At 32.9% G+C, this 21,896-nt stretch overlaps 4 protein-coding genes across 5 annotated transcripts; 3 read left to right on the plus strand and 1 right to left on the minus strand.

The window, feature by feature from the left end:
• Window positions 1-1,377: 1,377 nt before the first annotated feature.
• LOC113868967 lies at window positions 1,378-5,472 on the plus strand. Of its 2 annotated transcripts, none has more exons than XM_027505007.1 (4): window positions 1,378-1,787; window positions 2,400-3,101; window positions 3,326-3,760; window positions 4,543-5,472. In XM_027505007.1, the coding sequence occupies exons 2-4, from the start codon at window positions 2,402-2,404 to the stop codon at window positions 4,719-4,721; spliced, it is 1,314 nt and encodes a 437-aa protein (XP_027360808.1). In that variant the 5' UTR covers window positions 1,378-1,787; window positions 2,400-2,401; the 3' UTR covers window positions 4,722-5,472. The 2 variants fall into 2 exon arrangements, with proteins under 2 accessions (XP_027360808.1, XP_027360809.1); XM_027505008.1 differs by having other exon boundaries at window positions 1,379-1,787; window positions 3,338-3,760; window positions 4,543-5,186.
• Window positions 5,473-10,197: 4,725 nt separating this feature from the next.
• Window positions 10,198-12,592, plus strand: LOC113869518 (mannan endo-1,4-beta-mannosidase 7-like). The gene is made up of 5 exons (XM_027505875.1): window positions 10,198-10,613; window positions 10,726-10,920; window positions 11,151-11,273; window positions 11,746-11,948; window positions 12,061-12,592. The coding sequence occupies exons 1-5, from the start codon at window positions 10,290-10,292 to the stop codon at window positions 12,515-12,517; spliced, it is 1,302 nt and encodes a 433-aa protein (XP_027361676.1). The 5' UTR covers window positions 10,198-10,289; the 3' UTR covers window positions 12,518-12,592.
• Window positions 12,593-13,693: 1,101 nt separating this feature from the next.
• LOC113869396 (lipid phosphate phosphatase epsilon 1, chloroplastic-like) lies at window positions 13,694-16,580 on the minus strand. The gene is made up of 4 exons (XM_027505701.1): window positions 16,099-16,580; window positions 15,271-15,493; window positions 14,611-14,684; window positions 13,694-13,992 (listed from the first exon to the last, which is right to left on the minus strand). Exons 1-4 carry the CDS (start codon window positions 16,435-16,437, stop codon window positions 13,768-13,770), a joined length of 861 nt encoding a protein of 286 aa, XP_027361502.1. The 5' UTR covers window positions 16,438-16,580; the 3' UTR covers window positions 13,694-13,767.
• Window positions 16,581-19,833: 3,253 nt separating this feature from the next.
• Window positions 19,834-20,415, plus strand: LOC113870294. The gene has a single exon (XM_027506885.1). The coding sequence runs from the start codon at window positions 19,834-19,836 to the stop codon at window positions 20,413-20,415; it is 582 nt and encodes a 193-aa protein (XP_027362686.1).
• The last annotated feature ends 1,481 nt before the right edge of the window (window positions 20,416-21,896 follow it).

Consider the following 21,896-nt stretch of genomic DNA (forward strand, 5'->3'; position numbering starts at 1 on the left):
AACACCTTGCGTCAAGCAAATGTTTCTTACAAAAATATTTCTCTTTCTCTTTCATTTAATTTATTATATTTACTCAAAAAATTATGCTTTGTTATTTGTTAACTTGTATATACCTTTTTTTTTTGTTTTGAATTTTTAGAAGTTATTTTTTTAAACGAATGACCATAACTTAAAAAAAATCTTAAATCATCTTTATGAATATAAAATTATATTTAAATATTATTTTATTTTACTCTCTAATATAAAGATGTCCATTAAATACTAAACCAATAAACATGAATCTTTTTAAAAGACAAATTTGATAAACAAAAATAAATATTCAAGTCATAAATGAGTCGAATTCATGCTTCACATTGTTTAATAAAGTCAAACTTTCACTTAAAATTTACCTCGTTCACTTTGTAATGGCTATTGGTGCATTAAAAGCATTGGTGTTTTTTCTTTTGGGTCAATGAGTACGATGGTGTAAATCTTTCTAGAAAGTGCATTTATGTGTGGTTTTGAGGCAATGGTCTGCATCTATTGTTTTAACCTTTTTATTGGATATGGAGAAAATTTGAAACTTCAATATTATTCTTAAAGCGGCTAAATAATAATGACATTATTTATTAGTTGTCTGATTCGACCATTTGGACTTGTTTACAAAACAGTGTGCAGATTATTGATTTTGTTTTGTGGCACAGAACTTGTAAAGATGGTGACTGTACCTATTATTCCCACCACCACCAAGGAAATATACAGTCCCTAATATTACTTTTTAGAAGATTCTCATGCACTCTTGTTATTCCCTATCTGACACTTGCCACCATTCTGTATGTCATGTTTGGACACCCGTCCTAGATACTATATACGCATATATAATGCGTTTCAATAACTTCACTCCAATCAATATTTATTTTAAGGCCGTCAATTATTATTAAATTTAAGTATTTATAAATAGAATTTTTTTTGTGAAAAAACATGTTTATATATTAAAGTTATAAAAATTTTATAATAAACAAATAGAGTATAAAAAATTTCAAATAAAAAATTACTCCATATTATTTTTCCCGATTCAGTTAGTAAAGATTGTAAAGATTTAAACACAATTAAGAAACTGTAAAATTAAAGAAAAAGAAAGAAAGAACGAGATGACTATGACATGTTTTCTGAACAATTTTCGCGGTTATGCTGAGAATTGAAAAGCAACGTTTTACGTGTCTTATTTAATGGCCGCTAACATTCAAAAATTCAAATTCTAAAAGAATAGAAAACGACTTCGGACATATTAGACTTGGTGAACTTGAATGGGCTGGGCCTGGGTCTGGGTCTGGGTCTGGGCCAGGGAGGGTCCACAGAAGAAGGAACCCATAAAAGTTAAAATCAGCTAAGAATAGAGAGAAAGAGCGATACAGAATAACCCAAACAAATGCGGAGGAAAAGTTGCGTCAAATTCCAGAAAGAGAGAGAAATTTCGACAACTCAAAACTCAAACAGGGAGGGCGGTCATTGCAATAACCCTTCAAATAAATATTAATTAATAAGAAAAACACACACAACACGAAGAAATTGCCGATTTGATTCCTTGGAGAAGAGGTTAGGTTGGGTGTTAACTGTTTTAAATATATATCACTCAAAACCGAACACAACACTCGCCGACGTTAACGTTAAGAAACATTTGCAAAATATGCAGCCTCATACGCCTCTGTTTCAGGCCGCTACCTCTGTTTCCTTCTTCACTCTCTTTCTCGCTTAGCCTTCTCCTTCCTTTTCTCTTTCACTTCTCAGTTTCTTCTTCCTTCTGCCAGGTAATTTCCTCTTCTTTTTTTTTTCTTTCTATTGATTGTTTGGTACATTTTTTTTCCTAGTCTAGTTTTTGTTTGCCTTATCAGAGAGCGGGGGAACATAGTGATTATTTTGAATTCTAATTCTGGGACTAGTTTAGGTTTCTGTTTCATGAATATTTCCCGAGTTTTCTAGGAAAACCGATATGTAAATATTGTTACGATATATGGTATTTTTTTAACGAAGGAGGAAGATTACAAGAAATTTTGTTTTTGGAAATCTCTCTCTAACAAGAGAGGGATAATAGTAATAAAAGTTGTATTTTTCCGACCTGCATCAAATTGGATTATCTGAGAAATTTTCCATTTTTTCTCTCTTGAATTTGAATTTCTACTGCCATGGTCGTGGTTTAAGGGCAACATTCTTCGTTTGCTTCTCTTTGTTGTCTCCTTGTTCCCCAGAATAACAAAGCAAATATTAATTTGGTCGATTTAGATTAGATACAATGATTCAATCATGAAGTAATGGTAGTTATTGCATTTGGGATGTGGATAGAATGCTAAAAAGTATGCTTGAGTGGGAAACGTTATTAAGTATAAAGTATTCATGTTTTTACCTCCTTATGGTTTCTACAGCAATGCCGACCTTTACTGCCATAGCATTGGATAGGTTGTTAGAGCCTGGAGCTTCCGTGCCAGTTGATAAATCTGCTCCAACTCCAATGCATGTTCAAAACTCACAGAATCTGGAGAGGAGTACTAGTGCACCGGCCAAGAAAAATAAGGTTCCTCGTCCGCGATTAAAACCAGCACTTTATGCCACTCCTGAAGTGACGCCGCTTCCAGATTCACCTTCTTCATTCCCTCCTTCACCATACATCATCAACCACAAACGTCGTGGCCCTCGCCTGCTCAAGAGTTCTTCAGAGGCCAGTGTACTGGCTGAAGTGAATATTCGTGGTGGTGAAATTGTTAATGATAAGTGCTTAGATACTGTTGTCGCTAGTTCAGCTGGTGATCTCCATGTCACTTTTACAAACCCTGAACTTGTTAAAGAGGAGCAGGTGAATGGTGTCTGTGATGGCGAACTTAATAGCAGCATTGATGCTGACCATGAAAATGGACGCAGAGAAACTGGAATTAGTAGCTTAGCCGATGCTTTACTCAGGGAAAAGCCCCTGGCATTGAATTTGAACAGAGATAGAGAGGCTGAAGACTTTTTTGATCCTCAAGATTCAATGAGTTTCACAAGTAACACAGATGGTGAAGACAATGCAGGGACAGAACTGTCTGTGAAATTCAGTAGTCCTGGTGGGGAGTTTTATGATGCATGGGAAGGTAAACTGGGTTAACTTTACTTCTAATTCTTTCTGTTACAACAGAACATGTATTCACATAATTAATTATGGGACTTTATTGATTTTAGCGAAAACCTGATTTTTTGTTGCATAATCATGACTGATCATATATGGGATGAAGTGAGGAATATTACTTTTTTTATGAGGTCTCTTAGACATATTTCACGTTTTAGATTAGCTTACTTAGCTTTTCTTTTCTTGCAGAATTATCTTCAGAAGGTGTGACTCAAAATTCTACATATGATGTTGAAGCTGAACTGCGTGAAATGAGGTTAAGCCTATTGATGGAGATAGAAAAACGGAAGCAAGCTGAAGAATCCCTTAACAATGTGAGAAGCCAATGGGAAAGTATTAGGCAAGGGTTGTATACTGCAGGAATTATCTTGCCTGCCGATCTTACTGCTGTTGCTGAGGTTGAGCAGCTGAAATTTGATCCTGTGGAAGATCTATGTCAGCAAGTTTATGTTGCTAGGTTCATATCAAATACCATTGGAAGAGGAACTGCCAGGGCAGAGGTAGAGACAGAGATGGAAGCTCAACTGGAGGCCAAGAACTTTGAGATTGCTAGACTCTTGGAACGTCTCCACTGCTATGAGACCATGAATAGGGAGATGTCTCAGAGGAACCAGGAAGCAGTAGGTGAGACTTTGTCATATAATTGGTCTGGAATTGTTTGATCTATTAAACAAAGGAATTCTTTACCTTTGATTAGATTATATATATCCATTTAGCCATGGTAATTTGATTTGTCAAATTATTTTTGTCATTGCACAATCATGCTGCTGTGCATTTAGATTGGCACAATTATCTATGATTTTAGACAGAGGTGGATGGACGTGTATATATGTTGAGTGAGCATCTTGTATGATCTGGTCATTGACTGTGACTGCGGTGTGGTTGTTTAGCTGACTGTTCAAATTTGTATATCCATGCTTTTGATGTTCGTTTGAAGCTTTAACTTGTACTTGGTTTTCTCAATTGCCTTCTCCATATTAGGTGCGTAGAAGCTTCTAATAGAAAAAGGAATATTGGATGGAATAACACATTCTTAGGTGTGATGGTTGTTATTAGTTTAAAAGTTATTTTTTCCTTGATGTGATGTCTTTTGGGAGGTATTATTTTTTATTGGTCTTTGTTGCACAAAGGAGGAAAAAACCACAGCTGTTACTAATTAGAAAAGTCTGCATTGTCTGAAACCCCTTTTGTTTTAGTGAGTCCATTGTCCAAGATGGTAGAATTTTCCTGATGAAAGTGTTCCCGTGACTTCTCCACTGACTAGATTATCTTCTATTTGTACAAGGATATGGAAACATAGTGTCTTATTTATATACATCAGTGAAATGCGTCCTTGTCAATATGGCCCAGTATATTTAGCCTGATCAACTTGTTAATCTATTTATGTTTTTTACTGTCTTGTTTAGAGATGGCACGGCGTGAGAGGCAAAGAAGGAGCAGGAGGCAAAAATGGATTTGGGGCTCCATCACAACTGTGATTGCTCTTGGTACTGCAGCAATAGCATGGTCTTATCTCCCAATGGGTAAAGGATCATCCTCTGTCAATCATGGTCTAGTTCCAGAACATGATGATACAACCAAGTAATTTAGTACATCACCACTAACTGCAGTGGCGTATTATCGTAGGACAGCACAATAAAGGTTTACACGTCACTGTTTAGTCAACTTATCTCTTGATCAGGTGTAATTTTCCAGAGTATGTGCATAAATTAGATATATAATGAACATGTGCTTTCCGCTGGAAATCTTGGTATGTAGCTCAGTGAAGTGTTTTGATTCGTATTGATAAAATATTCCATAGCTTATGCATTTGTGCTACCAGCTGTTTCACATGGAAATTCTGAGGCCGGGAGTATATGTTTGGCCATCTCATACCTCTAGCACATTGTGCATTTATAATAAATTGTCCAAGCCCGTTCCTCTCACCATTCTCATGCAGCAAGATAGAATTGAATTGACATCTGATAAGGGTAATCTGGTTGAGCAATGAAGAATGTGGAATTCTGGCTTATTTGAGCTGTCTGGGTTGGTTTTTTTATTGGTGAATTAGTGTATTAGTAAAATACTTATTATTGAATTAGTGTATTAGTAAAATACTTATTATAGTAATTCGTTGACACCACAGGTCGAAATATGTCACAGATGCATTATTTTAGGGTTTCAGATAAAACATTGTTGATAATAATAACCCTATCAACTATTGGTTTTCCTGTTTTAGTCAATTCTAGTATTTGGATTTTCCAGAACCTTGCACTGGAAAAAGAATGCTTATTCATCTTATTGCAGTAGGTAAGTTATAAATTTTGGTTTTTAGTTATATAATTTTTGTTGAATGGACAAAATTCAAATGCAATATTCAAGTGCCGTTGTTATTTTCTAATCAAAATTAGAATGTCACCTCCATAATCCATGTAATTGAACGTCTTAGGTATTAAACTGAAGTTTGGTATGTGAATGCCTTCAATCTTTGCTGTTTTCCATAACCAGAGGTAGACAAAGTTTGAATAGGATAAACCATCGATAAATTAACTGTTGAATTACTATCGAGTAATTATATTTTTATCCAACTTTTAATACATCACAGTTTTAAACAATTTTAAGCAGGCATATACTATTTTAGACGTTATCTATAAGACCCAGGGACTTCTTAAGCCTCGGTTATCTTGTTGTGGCATGTTTAGCTGAAGACAATTTTTGTGGAAGCAGTTCGGTTGCAGTAGTCTCACAAAAGCCCATGTCTGCGTATAGTCGCGTACAATGATTTGGGCTTTCGAAATAGAATAAAGACTTGACTGATACTAAGGTTTGAAGGTTTGGTGTTTTGCATAGGCTAAGGGCTTCTGTGGCGTAAATGATGGGAGTCGTGTGTTGTATGGGTTCAACCGTTCAAGGTTTGTGTTTCCTTAGGAATTCGGTAGCAGCCTAAAAGGAGCCAGGAAGGGGCACTGTTTGAGGATATTTTTTTGTCTTTCGGTGTGTGGAATCATTGAAGCTCAGTTTTTATTGCACGGAAGTTGGACTGTCTTTACACTTGCTTACGTTTTATTATGAAATTTATTATTAAAATCAATTTAAGGATATTTCTAATATTTGACAATTTAAAATTGATTTTTTTTTCTATCTTCTCATTTTCCTTCCACCAATCGGAAACAAAGATTCTACCACAAAAAAAAGACTGAAAAAAAAGTTAATTTGAAGGCGTAGGGGGCCAAGGTGAGTCAGATAATGTCGTTTTCGGTCAGCTGTGCAAGGGTTATGAATGGGAACAGCAATTAAGGCATTGATCAAAATGGATTAGTCGTGGGTTTCATGGTGATGCCAATTTATTTAAGATTGACAAAAACATTAAATGCAATCGTAATAGTTTAAGGAAAAAGAAGCCTTTGTTGTCTATTGTACGCATGTCAACCACAGAAACTTACTGTAGTTTAAACGGCTGGTAGCCTTTAGAGCTTCCTCAGATTGTTGTTTGAGAGAGTTGGAAAGTTCAAATCATAGGAACCTTGATGAAAATTCAAACTAACTGATTAATTTCACTTTTAATACAGTTTTGTTTTCTAACTTATATTTCTGTACGAATATCATTTTGAATATTGTTTTCCAATTTATGATTTTCCAAATAAAACTTTTAAAAATATAACCATAAGTGTTAAATAATTATATAGCCTTTTTATAACAAAAATATATTGCTTAATTGCAGTTTTTGTCTCAATATTTAATGTATGTGTGATTTTAGTTTTTTAGCTTTAATTATTAATATTTATCCTCTCTAATTTTTTAAATGTTTAAATTAAGTTCTTTAGCTTAAAATTTTATCTAATAATTATAAAAATATAATAGACGTATGATGTTTTATTAATTTATACAAATAAATGAAGAAAATATATATAATATTTAAATAAAAATATAAAATACAATAAAAGTCTTAATTTTATGATAAATGACATAATTTGAGCATTTAAAAGATTAAATACACTAAATATGAATGATTAAAACTAAGAATATCAAAATTATACGTGTTAAAATATTAAATAAATGTAAATAAGTTAAATATAATATATATGTACTTATGAAGACAGCACATCTATAAATTTTCAAAATAATTTATTGTAAAGCGAATAATAAGATTTTTTTAACAGATAAAATTTTAGTTAAAATAATGTTTCATTTCAAAATAAGGAAAGTCACTCAAATACGATGTTGTCTTACTTTCAATTCCTTAAAGTTAAAAGAAAACAATTATTATTATTATTATTAAAGTGAGTTGAGCTTAAAGTTAACTAATCCAATTAGGTTGACTCACTAAATAAAAAATGAAAATTATAATTTTTTTTTAAAATGATAGTTTTATTTTCTACCATTGCTTATTAATACTTTGTAGTAGTTTATACAACTAATTAATTTTAAAAGTTTTAATTTTTCTACCATTGTCTTAACTTAATTTAATTGAGTAAATTTTTCAGAAACAAATTTTTTATTATTATAATAGTTGACTAACTCATCTTACAAGTTGAATAAGTAGAGCTATAAAAACTCAGAAAAGTTAGAACTCTAAATTTTTACAACCTAACTCAATAACGAGTCGTGCTCACTCACAAATTGTAACTCATTTTGTGGGCTCTAAGTCTTGTTTGGAATATTTTCGTTTTTGCAAATTCACATTTTAAGTTTTAATTTATTTGGTTAAAAAGGGTATTCGTGTAATCGTGTCTTTCACGAGGAAGGCAGACAAAGGCACGAGACGGTGTCGTGAAGTGTGTTTTAGATTTGCTGATTTATTGCGCCAATCGTGGAGATATCCCTCCCAAACACACTCACTCGTGCCTCTGTTTGACCCACACTTTCCTTATACATCACTTCTCTCTCACCATCCATTACCGTGATTACACCATGATAAGATGCTTTGTTAAATGTTAATTAATTAATCAATCAATTTCAAATTATAATTAATGTTTTAAAGAAGACTACTATCTATTAACATTCTCCTGCAATCAATGCACCTTCTTGCAGTAGTAGGTATCGAATTTTGTTCCCACACCAACATACCTGTAATAAACAAGTACCAGTAATGATTCCATTTACCTTGTGTTTTATTTAAATGAATGAAATGAAAAAGAAAAAGAAAATAAAGCATCATTGATTTACAGTGAATAAAAATTTAAATTTGTGCCACCCTTCTATTCTTTATATGAACTTTTTCTCATTCTATGAAAACCAAATTCCTACACCCAAATGTTGGCATTTGATAAACTGAATCTCAGACATTAATGATCCCATCTTCCACCGACTCCGAGGTCTAATTCGTAGTATGGCAACATAAATGGTTGGGACAGGACACAGAAAGCAAAGGTTGCATTATATACTACAAGGAGGGGTGGACCTCCCGAGAAGGACGCTGCAAGATATGGGTCCAAGTCTAACTAACCATACCATGCCGCGTGGTGGATCAGATGCTACACAGAGATTGCAAAACATAACCAAGAGCCCAAAATTATTCACATGAAGAGTGGAAATTTCCTTCTAAACTTTTTTGTTCTTACTTCCAATTCTGATGTGTATCATAAACTTGGGTAGAAAGCTTCAACCATTGCTTTCCCTTTTATATTTTTTTCAACTTGGAGACAAGCGTTTCTGAGTGGCTCTTGATGTTTGGAATCTAATGTCTGTTGAAGCATGCATGTATTCCATATCTTTTTGATTCATTGAGCACATAGGGTTACTGTCGGTGCAGTTCGACCAATTAATTGCACATGGACCAACAAAGAACCAATTAATTTCCCAAGCTTAGGTGTCATTTACACGGCACCAACTATTATTATTGGATGGATGCATGACTAACTATATTTTTCATGATGATCGGAGAACCGGAATGATGATAAATTGATTCAGTTTGATAAATATCAATTTGTTTTAATTTTATAGTCATTTTTTGATAAATATTATTTCAAATTTTACATGAATAGATAAATAAAAATACATTAAAAAAGTTAAAAAGAAACCTTTTTCCCGTTTCGTTTTGTCATTTTCCATTGCAAAAGTTGGTATCACTGTTCCCTTCCATAATGGCTCGTTACAAAGTGTAGCAGTTGGTTTACCTGTTTTTCACAATAAACCAATCCTGTGTCGGTAGTTATAAGACTACTGCTTGCTTTGACTTTTCTCTATCCTGCTTTTTTCCCCCTTCACTCATCAAAGTAACATTGAAAAAACCTTTTATGAAACTCATTTAAACATATAAAATTGATTTACAATTTTTAATTTTATTTCAATAAATTATATTAAAAATTATTAAATCAAAACAATTTTTTTAATGGCATACATAACTAAATTAAGGAATATATTTTCATTTAATAAAAGTTATTAAACAAAATGTTAATCAACTATACTTACATTTGTAGTAATTATATTATCTTACTCACTTGTTTGATAAATATAACAAGAAAAAAAAAGTCAAAGGATGCATAAACATAATATATGATAAGAGAATAATAAATTTTTATTCTATTATATATGTGATGCACATTAAAATAATAAAATAGATAATATTATATATATATATATATATATATATATATATATAATGTTTAAGATAAACAAAAAATAATAAAATAAAATTCATATTTAAATGATAATATTAGTTTTTTATTTAATTAATATAATTTTTAATATGTATATACATATTACAAATTAAAAATATTTTTATGTATAATATTAAAATTTGATATTAAATTATTATAATTTCATTAAAATAATTTTACAATTAAAATTTTTTTTTAGGTAAAAATTATAATTATAAAATATATTAATATTTAAAAATATTTTTATTAAAAATTTTGTTATAATTTTTTATATGAAAAATTTAAAATAAAATGTTTAAATAATTATTTTTATAAAGTATTAAAAAAATAATGAAATATGAATAAAAATGTAATAGAAATATTTATTAGAATAGGATTGATTAAAAATTTCAAATTATTTTCTTTTCTTTTTGCTGAACCTTTTCACTTTTCCGGGCTTCTAGCAACTGCCAAAGAGCCGTACTTTTGCCTTTTCTCTTATCTCTATACTAAGTATATAAACAAGAACAAGAGGACACCCCTCCATAATCCATACACATTAGGTGAGTCAGCGTGTGTAAGAGATTGAACGACAGATGAAGCATTTTGCTTTAGCATTTCTTTTGGCCATTTTGGTCCCTCAGGAGTGTTTCCATGTCAGCGTGGAAGCAACGGATGATTTTGTCAGAACCAGAGGCATTCACTTCATGTTGAACGGATACCCTTTCTATGCAAATGGCTTCAATGCCTACTGGTTAATGTACACAGCTTCTGACCCATCTCAGAGATACAAGGTTTCAAATGCCTTCCGTGAAGCAACCAGTCATGGCCTTACTGTTGCTAGAACTTGGGCATTCAGTGATGGTGGTTATGGTGCCCTACAATATTCCCCTGGCTTCTATAATGAGCAAATGTTCAGGGTATCTCTCAGAACTTCCAACACCAAAAACCTTGAATTTTTTGCCTTTTAACATTTCATCTGCTTGTTGGACATATTTTTCTGATCTTCTCTCTGTTTGTTGTGTCTTGAAGGGGTTGGATTTTGTAATATCTGAGGCCAGAAAGTACAGGATTAAGCTCATACTGAGCTTGGTGAACAACTATGAAAATTTTGGAGGAAAGAAGCAGTATGTGAACTGGGCTAGAAGTCACGGGCAGTATTTGACATCAGACGATGACTTCTTTAGGAGCCCTGTTGTTAAGGGTTACTACATAAACCATGTCAAGGTTAGTATAATTTCTCTTGTCTTGTTTGGTAGAATTTTATATGCAGCGATTAAAACCTTTGGTAATGAATTTTGCTTCCTTTAATCTCACAAGTTCTCTTATTTATAATTACTTTTGCACTTGTTCTGCTGAGAATTTTATTAATGTAAAATAATATGAGAATAGGAAGAATATATTTTTGTTTGTTGGGAAACTAAATTTCAAATTCTGATTATCTACATCATCCGCAGACTGTTCTTAACAGATACAACAGTTTTACTGGCGTCCATTACAAAGATGATCCAACAATCATGGCTTGGGAGTTAATGAATGAGCCTAGGTGCACCTCGGATCCTTCAGGAAGGACTATTCAGGTCAAATATCTTTACTTGTTTGTTCCTTTCCCACCCCTTATCTTTTCTTTTTCCTTTCCCTTTCTTCTTTTGACTTTGGACTCTCGCTTTTCTCCCTTCATAGATGGTGCTCCCCGTAAGTCTTGCACCGAAAAAACTTTGAAAAATTTTAGTTTGACATGCCTTTGTTGGGTGTGAGGTGGAAGTAGGAAAGAGAGAGAAAACATGAGATGTAATCGATGGTACTAAGCAATGAAGAGAGGGATAGAGAAAAGGGAACAGTGAAAAATAATTGTTAGAATTATTAAATTAAAAAAAAATATTTATTCGTGAAAGAATACTTGTATGAATTCTACTATTATTGGTAGAAGAAGACTTAAAATGTTTTGGGATTATGTATCTGGACAAATTAATTAGCACACAGTGACCTACTTGTATCAGTACTAGGCAATTCTTGATCACGACTGACACACTTATTTGTTTTTCGTCAAAGGTTTGGATCAGGGAAATGGCTTCTGTTGTAAAGTACATAGACAGGAATCACTTATTAGAGGCTGGGCTAGAAGGGTTTTATGGACAATCAACACCACAAAGAAAGAGACTCAATCCTGGTTTTGATGTTGGCACAGACTTCATCGCAAATAACCGAATCGCCAACATTGATTTTGCCACAGTTCACTGCTATCCTGATCAATGGTAACTCCAAATTCACCACATGCAACCAAATGTTGTCGCCTTTATTTAAATTATAATCTTATTCTATATTGTATTGAAAATTATATTAATATTTGAAAAACGTAACAAACAGGGTATCAAGCTCAAGCGAGCAATATCAGGTTTCATTTTTGAACAACTGGCTGAGCGCTCACTTCGCAGACGCGGAACGTGCTATAAGGAAGCCAATAATGGTAGGAGAATTTGGGAAATCATTTAAGGATTCAGGTTACAGCACGTACCAGAGGGATGAGGTGTTCAATTCAGTGTACTACAAGATATATTTGTCGGCGAAAAGAGGAGGAGCAGCGGGAGGAGCACTCTTCTGGCAGCTTCTGACGGAGGGCATGGAGTCATTCCAAGACGGCTACGGAATAACGCTTGGCCAGAGTTCTTCTACGGCCAATGTCATTGCTCGTCAATCTCACAAGCTCTTCCTCATTCGGAAGATCTTTGGGAGGCTCGCCGACGCGCGCCGATGGAGGAGAGAGAGAGGGTTCTCCGCCTCCGGTGGAAACGGTCGCCGCCGCCACAGCCACATTGGCAACTGAAATTGGAACTACCGCACCTGTTGCTCAATTAGTGTGTGAAAGTGAACCACACGTGCAGACAGTCATAACTTGTTTTGTATAGCAGTTTCTCTACCTAGTTTGATAAGCCTTTGGGTGGAAGGTTCGCCAATATACGGCGTGGAGGATGGCTTTTTTTTTGTTTGTTTGTTTATACAGAGCAAAAGCAGCTCGTAAGTTTTTCTGTGTCGTGTATTTATTGGCCTAACTTTACTAAACTTTAATTGCTAACTTCACTTTCTTTTTTCTAATTCTCTCTATCTCTCATAACATGATTTTGATCACGATCTTTACTAACATTAGAGAATCTTATCCGAATAATAAAAGTGAAACGCGTTGTAATTTTTTTTTTATTTGGTCTGAACATGTTTTAAGTTAAATATGCACTGTATGAAGGTCAATAGGTCCCGTGCCATAATGAATTTGGGCCAAAGATAAGATTTAATTATAGTTCATTTTGTTTAATTATAGTAACTAGTTAGCTGTAAAAAATATAAATTACATAAAATTGTGCCTAGTTTTTAGTTTTTGTGTTTTCAAAACTACATCACGATAGCAAAATTCATGGATTTGTCCTTTGGGCCTCTGTAACAAAAAATTCACGAACCGAGAAATAATGCTTTCAAATTCTCAATAAGCGATACAACACTCCTTGATAGAAGATCCATGTCAAGTTCCCCTTTTCCCTGAAGTGGCGAAGCCTCCCTAAAACTTAGTAGGATCCAGTTTCTCAACAAAATCCATACAAATTTATGTTAAATTAAGTTTACATAGAATTATCTATACAAATTTAAAATAAAAACATATACAAAGTCTGTAACAAAGGGCGTGGCTGATTAATAGAGAAAAATTCTAGGCGTGTTTTGAAAGATAGAACCGAAAGGTACGTTTCATTTCGCTCTTCGTTACAAGAAATGCTTCAAGTGAATGAGCATTCCACTATTTATAATTCCTTAAGAGTTTATAGTATTTGTATTGAATTCAATTTAAAAAGATTTACTATTTTAGTCTAATTTAATCTTCGGTTTGTCAATAACCTAATGTAATGGCACTGACCTTCCTAGGGCAGCATCTAATCTGATGTCGGATTCAATTCTTATTACTTAACGCAGCATTGCCCCAACCAAGTTTCATTTGATAACCAGGCAACATAAGACATCAATCTTGAAAGAAACAAAAGGAGATGTCTTAGCCATTAAATCAGATTGCAATGTTGTACACGTTTTAAAGTTCTAGTCGTCTTGAAGCCAATAACGAATTGCAAATAAAACAAAACCCAAGCAAAGTCCTGCAGACCCCAAAACAACAACGGTTCTAACCCACAGAAAAGATACAAATGCATCTAGCATGAAACCGTTCCATAGCCAATACCATAAGATTGAGAAAATGGACCCGATAGCAGCTCCAACAATCACTTGGCTCATTGTATGAAGTTGTTGCGACACTCTTAGGTATGACTGGAAAACATTAAATAAATATAATAAATTTCCATGCCAGGTACATGAGAATTCTATGAACAGCATCAATTGCCTAGAGTAATGGAGTTTTTCATTATTTCATAAGTGGAGAAATTTTTTTGATTAATTCAAGATGCTAGGATAATGTCTAGTATGTGACACAATGCTAACTCATAAACAGCTCATATAGACAAATTTAGAATTCAGTGATATTTTTAATTGATAAATTAGTTTACTGATCTTATTGAACAGGTGAGCAAGATATTCATGTCTGACCCAATCACTCTTACTGTTTTGTATAAATGTGACACAGCACACGTTTATATACATATTCTGAACAGTTTCAAATTTTTTTGCTTTTAACAGTCAATAATAGTTCTTATGAACTGTTTTTCCAGCATGAGATCAGAGTACTTTGAGAACAATAAACATCACATAAGTTGTCAAATGGCGCAAGGCCATGAGTAAGTCCGGAAAATTATTCAGTAATTATGGAATGATGCACATAATGCAAATGATAATGAAGATATGGCATACTGAGAAATTTGAGGTACCACTACCTATAAACCAGGAACAAAGCTATACCAATGACCTAAAATGGAAATACTGTTTACTTACAAAAAAAGAACCAAATGCCAAGGCCAGTCCACCCATGGCAATGGTGAATCCATTTAGCCCGAGCCATTCTACAACTGCAGCATCATAGAAATAAACAAATCTATATAGTAAAGCTATACAATTATAACATTATCAATTAAAAACAACAAAGAAATCCAAAAATAACATCAACCCCTTGATGAGGTAGAAAGAAGACATAATTTTAATAAAAAAAGTTTGCTTGCATTTGAATCTTTCAGATGAATGCTGTGGTAATCACTTTTTTATTATAACCACTAGAAAGGTGACTATGATGATGAAAATTTTCATTACATGAAGCAATACAAAAGTTCAAAAACAGAGAAAGCAATTAAGTTTGTCCCAGCAATTTCAAACCAGGCACTTCAAAGATTAACAATATAGAAAATTGAAGATATGCTTCATAAAATTTACAAACACAAATCCAATATGAGTTCCTAAGTTTGATCCCAAGAACCTTTTGAACTTCCAGAACAAGGAGCTTATACTAAAAAAGGAAAACACTTAATGTAGAGTTATGTGTTATCACTTCAGTGCTATCTTGATTTTTTTTTCATATTTAACAATGGATACTGAACAAAGATTTGTAAACCATTTCTCTGAGTAATTTGTTCAAAAAGAAACAACTGGTAAGGGAATTACTTGACAAAATAACAAAGAAGACAGTGAAGAATATGGATTGTGCGTGTGAAGACGGCATCCCAGGGTCAGATTTCAGATCTGAAGGTCGTTCCTGGTTCAGTATATGTTTGAGCCAAACAGAAAGCAAAGCATTCAAAATAGATCCTGCGGCAAACCATAAGGCTTCTGCGTCATGCCTCCAAAAAATGACACCACCAAAGAGGGCCGTTACTATCCACTTGCTCTGTAGACAACAGCACCAAATGCAATAGATTATAAAAGTATAGTTACACTTCAATATTGACTTAATTTTACAACAATCCCTCCTTAAGATGGTTAATTCAAACAGATTATTGAAATCCAAGTATCAAATAAGCAAGCAGTCTTTTTAAACTTATTTTTGTAAGTCTAAAAGCAATGATTAAATAATCAATAAATAAATTTCCTTTATAAGAATCACGATTGTCATGCATTACTAACATTTAAGTAATGTTATACTTTCTGATAAGCCGTTTCTACTTTATAAGTAGTATTAGGGTGCGTTTAAAAGAGCTCAAGGAGAGCTTATGAAAATAGCTTAGGATTATCGTAAGATTTTTTCAGCTTATTTTATTTTAATAAGCTCTTCGGTATAACTTATTGCATAAAGAATTTATACCATAAATAAAAAATAACTTATTTTAACAAGAGTATATTGACTTAATTAAGGTGTTACCCAAACACACCCTTAGCCGTAGAGTCTAGGTGTGCACTAAGGAGCAGTGAAATGGGGGAAAATAGCATATGAGTGGAAATTCAGAATTGCAATGTCAGAAAAAAGATTGGAAGAGACGAGGGAAGAATACCAACCAGTTTATTGAGCGTGTATTCCATCTCAACAGACAAAAACTTGGGCCGAAACTGGGCCGACCCATCGATGAAAGCTTCTTGTTCAAGCACTCGAATGTGTTCATCACTGTTTCCATCTCTGGAAGCAGAAGTTCTAACGGATTCGTCCATGGTTTTTGATACCCAGAACGAGTTTCTTCCCAAAACAGGTTTCCTTGGACCAAACCCCCCTGAAAGTGATGATCTTGAAGCAGATAAACTATAAGCAAAGGAAGTGTTTTTCAAGTATCTTTGTCTAAGCAAAATTGACCCCTTGAAAAAAAAAGAGGGATTGTAGCAAATTGTGGTTGCTGCCGCCATATGAGAGGGTGGTGCTCCCACAAAAACATTCCATGAGAAAAACAAGTCATTCCCAACCCAACAGCTATTTATTTATGAAAGGTGTTCTACGAAAACAAATGCTTCTGATCATAGGTTGAGAAAAGTCCAACGAACGATTTCTTTCTGTGTCCACAAATCCAAAAGAGCAACGACTACGATTTTTCCTTAAATAAAACGTTTATTCGGTGATTTTTTTTTTTTTTAAATGTATGGTTGGTTAAGAGAAAAAAACGTTGTTTTTAAGAATTTTGTGAATAAAATAAAATAAATGTTTTTTCTAAAAAAATAAATAAATCTAAATATGTACTTTTATTAATAATTCTCTTTAAGTGTAAATCATCGATTTCATTTTTAAAGGACCAAATTCTGCGTTCTCTCAAAAAATTGTTCCGTCTCTTTTAAATTACAGTTATGAAAATCACTGAATAATGAAAGTTCATAGTTTTCTGAGTTAACATAAATTTATGTACTTAAATAATAAATTTTTAAGTCTGTGAGCTTTATTACTCGGTGTGTAATTGTTATGTCGTATGTAAGTTTAACTATTATTATTTATTTTGCAGCATTTTATACAAATCTATAATTTAAAAGATATACTTCTTTGAAAATAATGGCAAGATGAAACTTAAATGCATATTTTATAAAAGTTCAAAAATAATACTTACTACACTAAATGGAATTTTCGCTTGTTTTTTCTTTTAAAAATAATTTAGTTTAATTATATTTTTAGTTTTACTATTTTAATATACATGTGATTATAGTTCTTTTAATTTTAATTGATAATATTTAGTGTATATATTTTTATTATTTAAATTTAGCTTCTGATTTCAAAATTTAATCAATAATTAACAAAAATTAATATCTTACTAATTTATATAAATTATCAAAAATATATAATTTTATCAATTTATATAAAATAAAAATATATCATATTTTTATTATATTTTGTAAAATAAATTAAATAATTAAAATTAAAATCACACATAAATCAAAATATAAAAATCACAGGATACAGTTTAATTTAAGAACTTTTATCGAAACGAAAGATTGCCAAATAGACATTAAACACAATACAGAAGCAGTTTTGCTAGATTATGAAATGCTTACCGAGATACAATTTATTTAATAATTTTGATTTATTTTATTGTTAAATTAAAAAATAACCATGCATATGTTAAACCTCTTACTTTAAAATAAGAAGAAATAGATACTGAGTGAATACTAAAAAAAAATTTCCCTATTCTCATTAGGATTGTTCTTTTAACTAAATACTTAAAAAAATTATAAAATTCGAATTTGCCTTTACAATTGCTAGTTCCCCATGGAAGCCAACACATGCAACACCGTCGGCACACCAATATAGGGTTCGTCCTCGTCGACACATCCAACACACACGACAGTGCCGCATTGCGAATTTGCCAAAAATAAATTTTGTATTTAATTCTTGAGTAAGACTGTATCCATTTACCCTAAATCGTAAAAGTTAACATAAATTTTGTATTTGACTTATTGTTTTTGCTTGAACATCTTGATTATATAAAGAGCCTGCTTGTGAAACTGTTAAAATCGATTTTACTTTTCATAAAAATAAAAACGTTATCTAAAATAATTTCGTCGATTTTTATTATTTATTGATTCTGCGAAAATTAATTTCAAACGCAAACCAATGAGGCTCTCAAACAGCCTAAGTGATATTAGTGTAGCTCTGTTTTAAGGCTTCTTTTTTCATGGTAAAATAATGCTTTGCTCCATCTTTTTACCGCAAATCTAGTGCCCTCGTATTGTTCAACTTGGAAATAACGTCTTGCGCGTTTGCATGATTCCTGTTTAGCAAAACCTACTATTCCCAACTACTGCGCACTAGAATTATAGCTGAAATTAATTTGCATTCAATGTCAGCTATAACATTAAAAATAGCAGAGTGTATGACACCAGAAGTATAGTTAGAATCACAAGTAATGTGGTTGATCATTTTTCCTTTTGTACCCTCTCTTCTTTCCATCTATTTCACATATTGTATACGTATTTGTAACCTGTTCCATGGATAATTAAGAGGGTGTTGATCATTTGTTAAAAAAAAAAGGGTTTAATTAGGAGGTTTGTTGATGCTATTAGTAATCGAGTTTCTTGATAGAGGAGAAGCACAAAACGTGGTTTGGGCAGAATGTTACCACATGACGCGAACAAATGGGTTAGTTGACTGTATAAAGTTGAACGGGTACACTATCTCCCGAGTGTATGATTGAAGAAGTAACGTTTTCAAGAAACAAACCAGAGTGCGCACGAGCGATGGTACTTTTCTCTGATACGTGCTCACGTGAAATGCCACTTCTTATCTCCCCACTCTTTCACGCATATTTTCACTCCCTCTTTTCCTCCTTGACTTGGAAAAATAAAAACAACTTGTAATTAATCCATGTTCCACAGCAACAACACAAAATCTAACATACAAGTTTGATGTACAGGAACAAGATCACTTTCTGAATTGAAAATAACATTATAAAAGATACTGGAGAGTAGATAGCAGCAGGTCTGATAATTTAATTTTGGTACGCCAGTTATAGAGAAGCTTTGATTCTTTTCTTATACTACAATGCATGCTAGGAACCAGTCAACATTCGACCGCGGCGGATTCTGCATCCAACTTACCATCATTATCATTAATTAGTGTTTGTTGTGGATTTCTGTAGAACCCCCACTTATCACCATTCAAGTGTTTTGTTATAGGTGTGCGTACAACTAATTTTAAAAGAATTGATGTTTACGATGTTAATTTATATTTAATATTCATAATTTAGTAATAAATTTAAATATTTTTTTTTATTATAAACGAGGTCTATTAAAATATTTATTTAATAAATAATAAATATATCCAAAGAGCCACACATCAAACATTCTATACAATCGAACTTTTGTTCCTGCAACTGTGATTTTCCTTGTCATCTAACTAAGCAATAAATATGTTACTGTTATCACTTCAATTAAATATAGGTTTTTTATTTTTTTTTAATTTGAGCTCTTTTTGTTTGGTGGTTAAAGAATCTACAGAGGTTGTTGTCGACCAGGATAAGTAACGAGAGATGAATTTAGTATAAAGTAACTTATTCGATACATATACAACGAAATAAAAATATAAATTAAATGTTCAAAAAAAGTAGAATAAGAATATAAACTCCCTCGTATCCATAGAAACTTGAGTGAAGATTATATTTTGATTGGGTATTTGGTAAAAAATTCAATATCGTGCAGATTTTTTTTTTTTCTAAAAAAGATGGAGGTGGCAGAGTAGAGTGTATATAACAATAGCTGAAGCAAAAATAAAAGGTTGAGTTCTCTCTCTCTCCCTTTCTCTCTCTGTGTATTGCTCAGTTCGCCATGTACGCATTGGACTTGAGCAACGTAAAAGCAGAGAAAGGCAGCACCGCCATGCCAAGATACAATATCTTCGGTGGCATTGCAAAGACGCTTCGCATTATCGAACTGTGTCTCGCTCTCTTCTTCCTATCATGGATCCTCACGCGCCTCCCGTTCGCTCTCCGACTCTCCGCTCATTACCTCCGCAGCCCTCTCTTCGTCTTCGCCATCTCCAACGCAATCATCGCCGCCCTCTTCGCCCAGTTCCGCCGATTCCCCGCCGACGAACCCGATTCCGCTGCACCGGTGACAGAGGCGATCAGGGACACTTACTCATGTACGGACGATGATTCCCCTGCTTTACAAAATGTTCATCGCCGGAGTGACTCGGAGAAGTTGAAAGAGAGGAACGAAACGGTGAGAGAGGAACTTCGGCGATCGGAGACGGAGCGGGAGAATTTTTATCCGCAAGATAAGCTGAGCAATGAGGAGTTCCGGCGCACGATAGAGGCGTTCATTGCCAAACAAACGAGGTTGTTGCGGGAAGAGTCCTTGGCCATTTTTGTTCAAACTTCAGAACCAACCCTCAGGATTAGTAATTAATACAAGTCACGTTAACTGAAACATACAATTAACATATAGGAAATTGGGCTCTACAAATCAAAATCACAGTCCCTTCTACCCTTATTTAGATTTTCTGGGTATAAATAAGAGATACATAGATTATTGTTACTTACTGTTAGGCGTTAATGTCCCCAACTAACCTCCCAACTGCTGTTACAGTGTTAATTTCTGCCTTTTCTCCCCCTTTCTTGCTTCTTAGTTCATACTATATCAAAATTAAATTAAACAACAAGAATCTCAGTTGCCTTTATTATTTTTCCTTTTTTCGGTTTGAGGAATTGTTGTCTCGATCTACAGTTTTTACGTTGCTTATTGATGTCTTGTATGTGTCAATAATTGATGAGTGTCTGGGTAAAATAAAATGAAAATTCACTTTAATTACTGTTACACATACCATTCACGTCTTCCTCTGCCAGCGGTTGTAGCTTTTAATTTCTATGGTGGTAAAGAATAAAAGAAAATTTAATTTATAATATTAACGCTTAAAATTTATTTTAAATAATTAAAAGCGATATAATTTTATTTAAAAGTTTAAAATTGATACTAAGATTTTAAAAACTAAAAATAAATAAAAGCAAAAGGCTGTGCTAATTTGCAATGACATGCTATTGGAATGGAATCATACGTTGTCGCGAGGAATATATTCTAAGGATACGGTGGATCAGTAAAATACGGATTTTGAAAGGAATCAATACCGAACCGATCCTATTCTGCACCTTAGTTATGTATTTGAACTATAGAACTTGCTTATGACTTTTGATTATGCAGGTAATGCTAAGAGATAGAATTAAATTGTGAATATGACGTGAATGGCTTATGCTTGATTTGGTTTGAAGTAAGACCTGGAAAGTATATATGCGACGGGATAACATCTTCGTATATAATGTATGATTTCTTCAAATATTATTAGATATTTTAGTTCATCTTCAATTGGGACTAAAGTTTATATTTGATGAGCATCAGGGAGAAGAGCTGGGTACTAAACTTGCAGCCTCAATACAATAGTTTTTTTCTAATTAGATTAATTATCAATATAAGACTAATTTTTCAAACATTATTAAAATTTTCTTTACTATTACATGATTAATATATCTTGCTTGACATATATGATAGGATAAAAGATTGCAAAAGTAAGATAGAATAACAGTAAAATCGGTTCTTATCTTACTTTTTTTTATGGATATCAAAAAATCATGTTGGTTAAATAAACATTGAAAATAATATCTTCTTTTTCTATGGACTCAGTTTTTTACTTAAACAGTGCGTATACATAGTTAACATAATCCTTAATTTTAAGCATCATATTCACTTGATTGTTGAGGTTTTTTGAGAGACGTAAATCGATTCCCTAGCTTATTACAGCAGCAAAACTTAATTTGTTAATAAAATAAACTGATCATCCAATCCATCTTTGTGTAATGCTAATCGGTTGAAGGGATAAAGCAAAGGCCATTACTTTT

Source organism: Abrus precatorius, unplaced genomic scaffold (assembly GCF_003935025.1).
Source record: "Abrus precatorius isolate BTA unplaced genomic scaffold, Abrus_2018 Scaffold6, whole genome shotgun sequence".
NCBI classification, from domain to species: domain Eukaryota; kingdom Viridiplantae; phylum Streptophyta; class Magnoliopsida; order Fabales; family Fabaceae; genus Abrus; species Abrus precatorius.

Bases quoted from the DNA above. Each gene is read 5' to 3' on its own strand.
- LOC113869518 (XM_027505875.1), top strand. From the start codon at position 10,290: ATGAAGCATTTTGCTTTAGCATTTCTTTTGGCCATTTTGGTCCCTCAG. The intron at 10,614-10,725 runs GTATCTCTCAGA...TGTGTCTTGAAG, and splicing joins ATAATGAGCAAATGTTCAGG to GGGTTGGATTTTGTAATATC. The intron at 11,274-11,745 runs GTCAAATATCTT...TTTTCGTCAAAG, and splicing joins CTTCAGGAAGGACTATTCAG to GTTTGGATCAGGGAAATGGC.
- LOC113870294 (XM_027506885.1), top strand. From the start codon at position 19,834: ATGTACGCATTGGACTTGAGCAACGTAAAAGCAGAGAAAGGCAGCACC.
- LOC113868967 (XM_027505007.1), top strand. From the start codon at position 2,402: ATGCCGACCTTTACTGCCATAGCATTGGATAGGTTGTTAGAGCCTGGA. The intron at 3,102-3,325 runs GTAAACTGGGTT...CTTTTCTTGCAG, and splicing joins GTTTTATGATGCATGGGAAG to AATTATCTTCAGAAGGTGTG. The intron at 3,761-4,542 runs GTGAGACTTTGT...TGTCTTGTTTAG, and splicing joins GAGGAACCAGGAAGCAGTAG to AGATGGCACGGCGTGAGAGG.
- LOC113869396 (XM_027505701.1), bottom strand. From the start codon at position 16,437: ATGGCGGCAGCAACCACAATTTGCTACAATCCCTCTTTTTTTTTCAAG. The intron at 15,494-16,098 runs GTTGGTATTCTT...TGTTGTCTACAG, and splicing joins AATACACGCTCAATAAACTG to AGCAAGTGGATAGTAACGGC. The intron at 13,993-14,610 runs GTAAGTAAACAG...AATGTTTTCCAG, and splicing joins TGGCATTTGGTTCTTTTTTT to TCATACCTAAGAGTGTCGCA.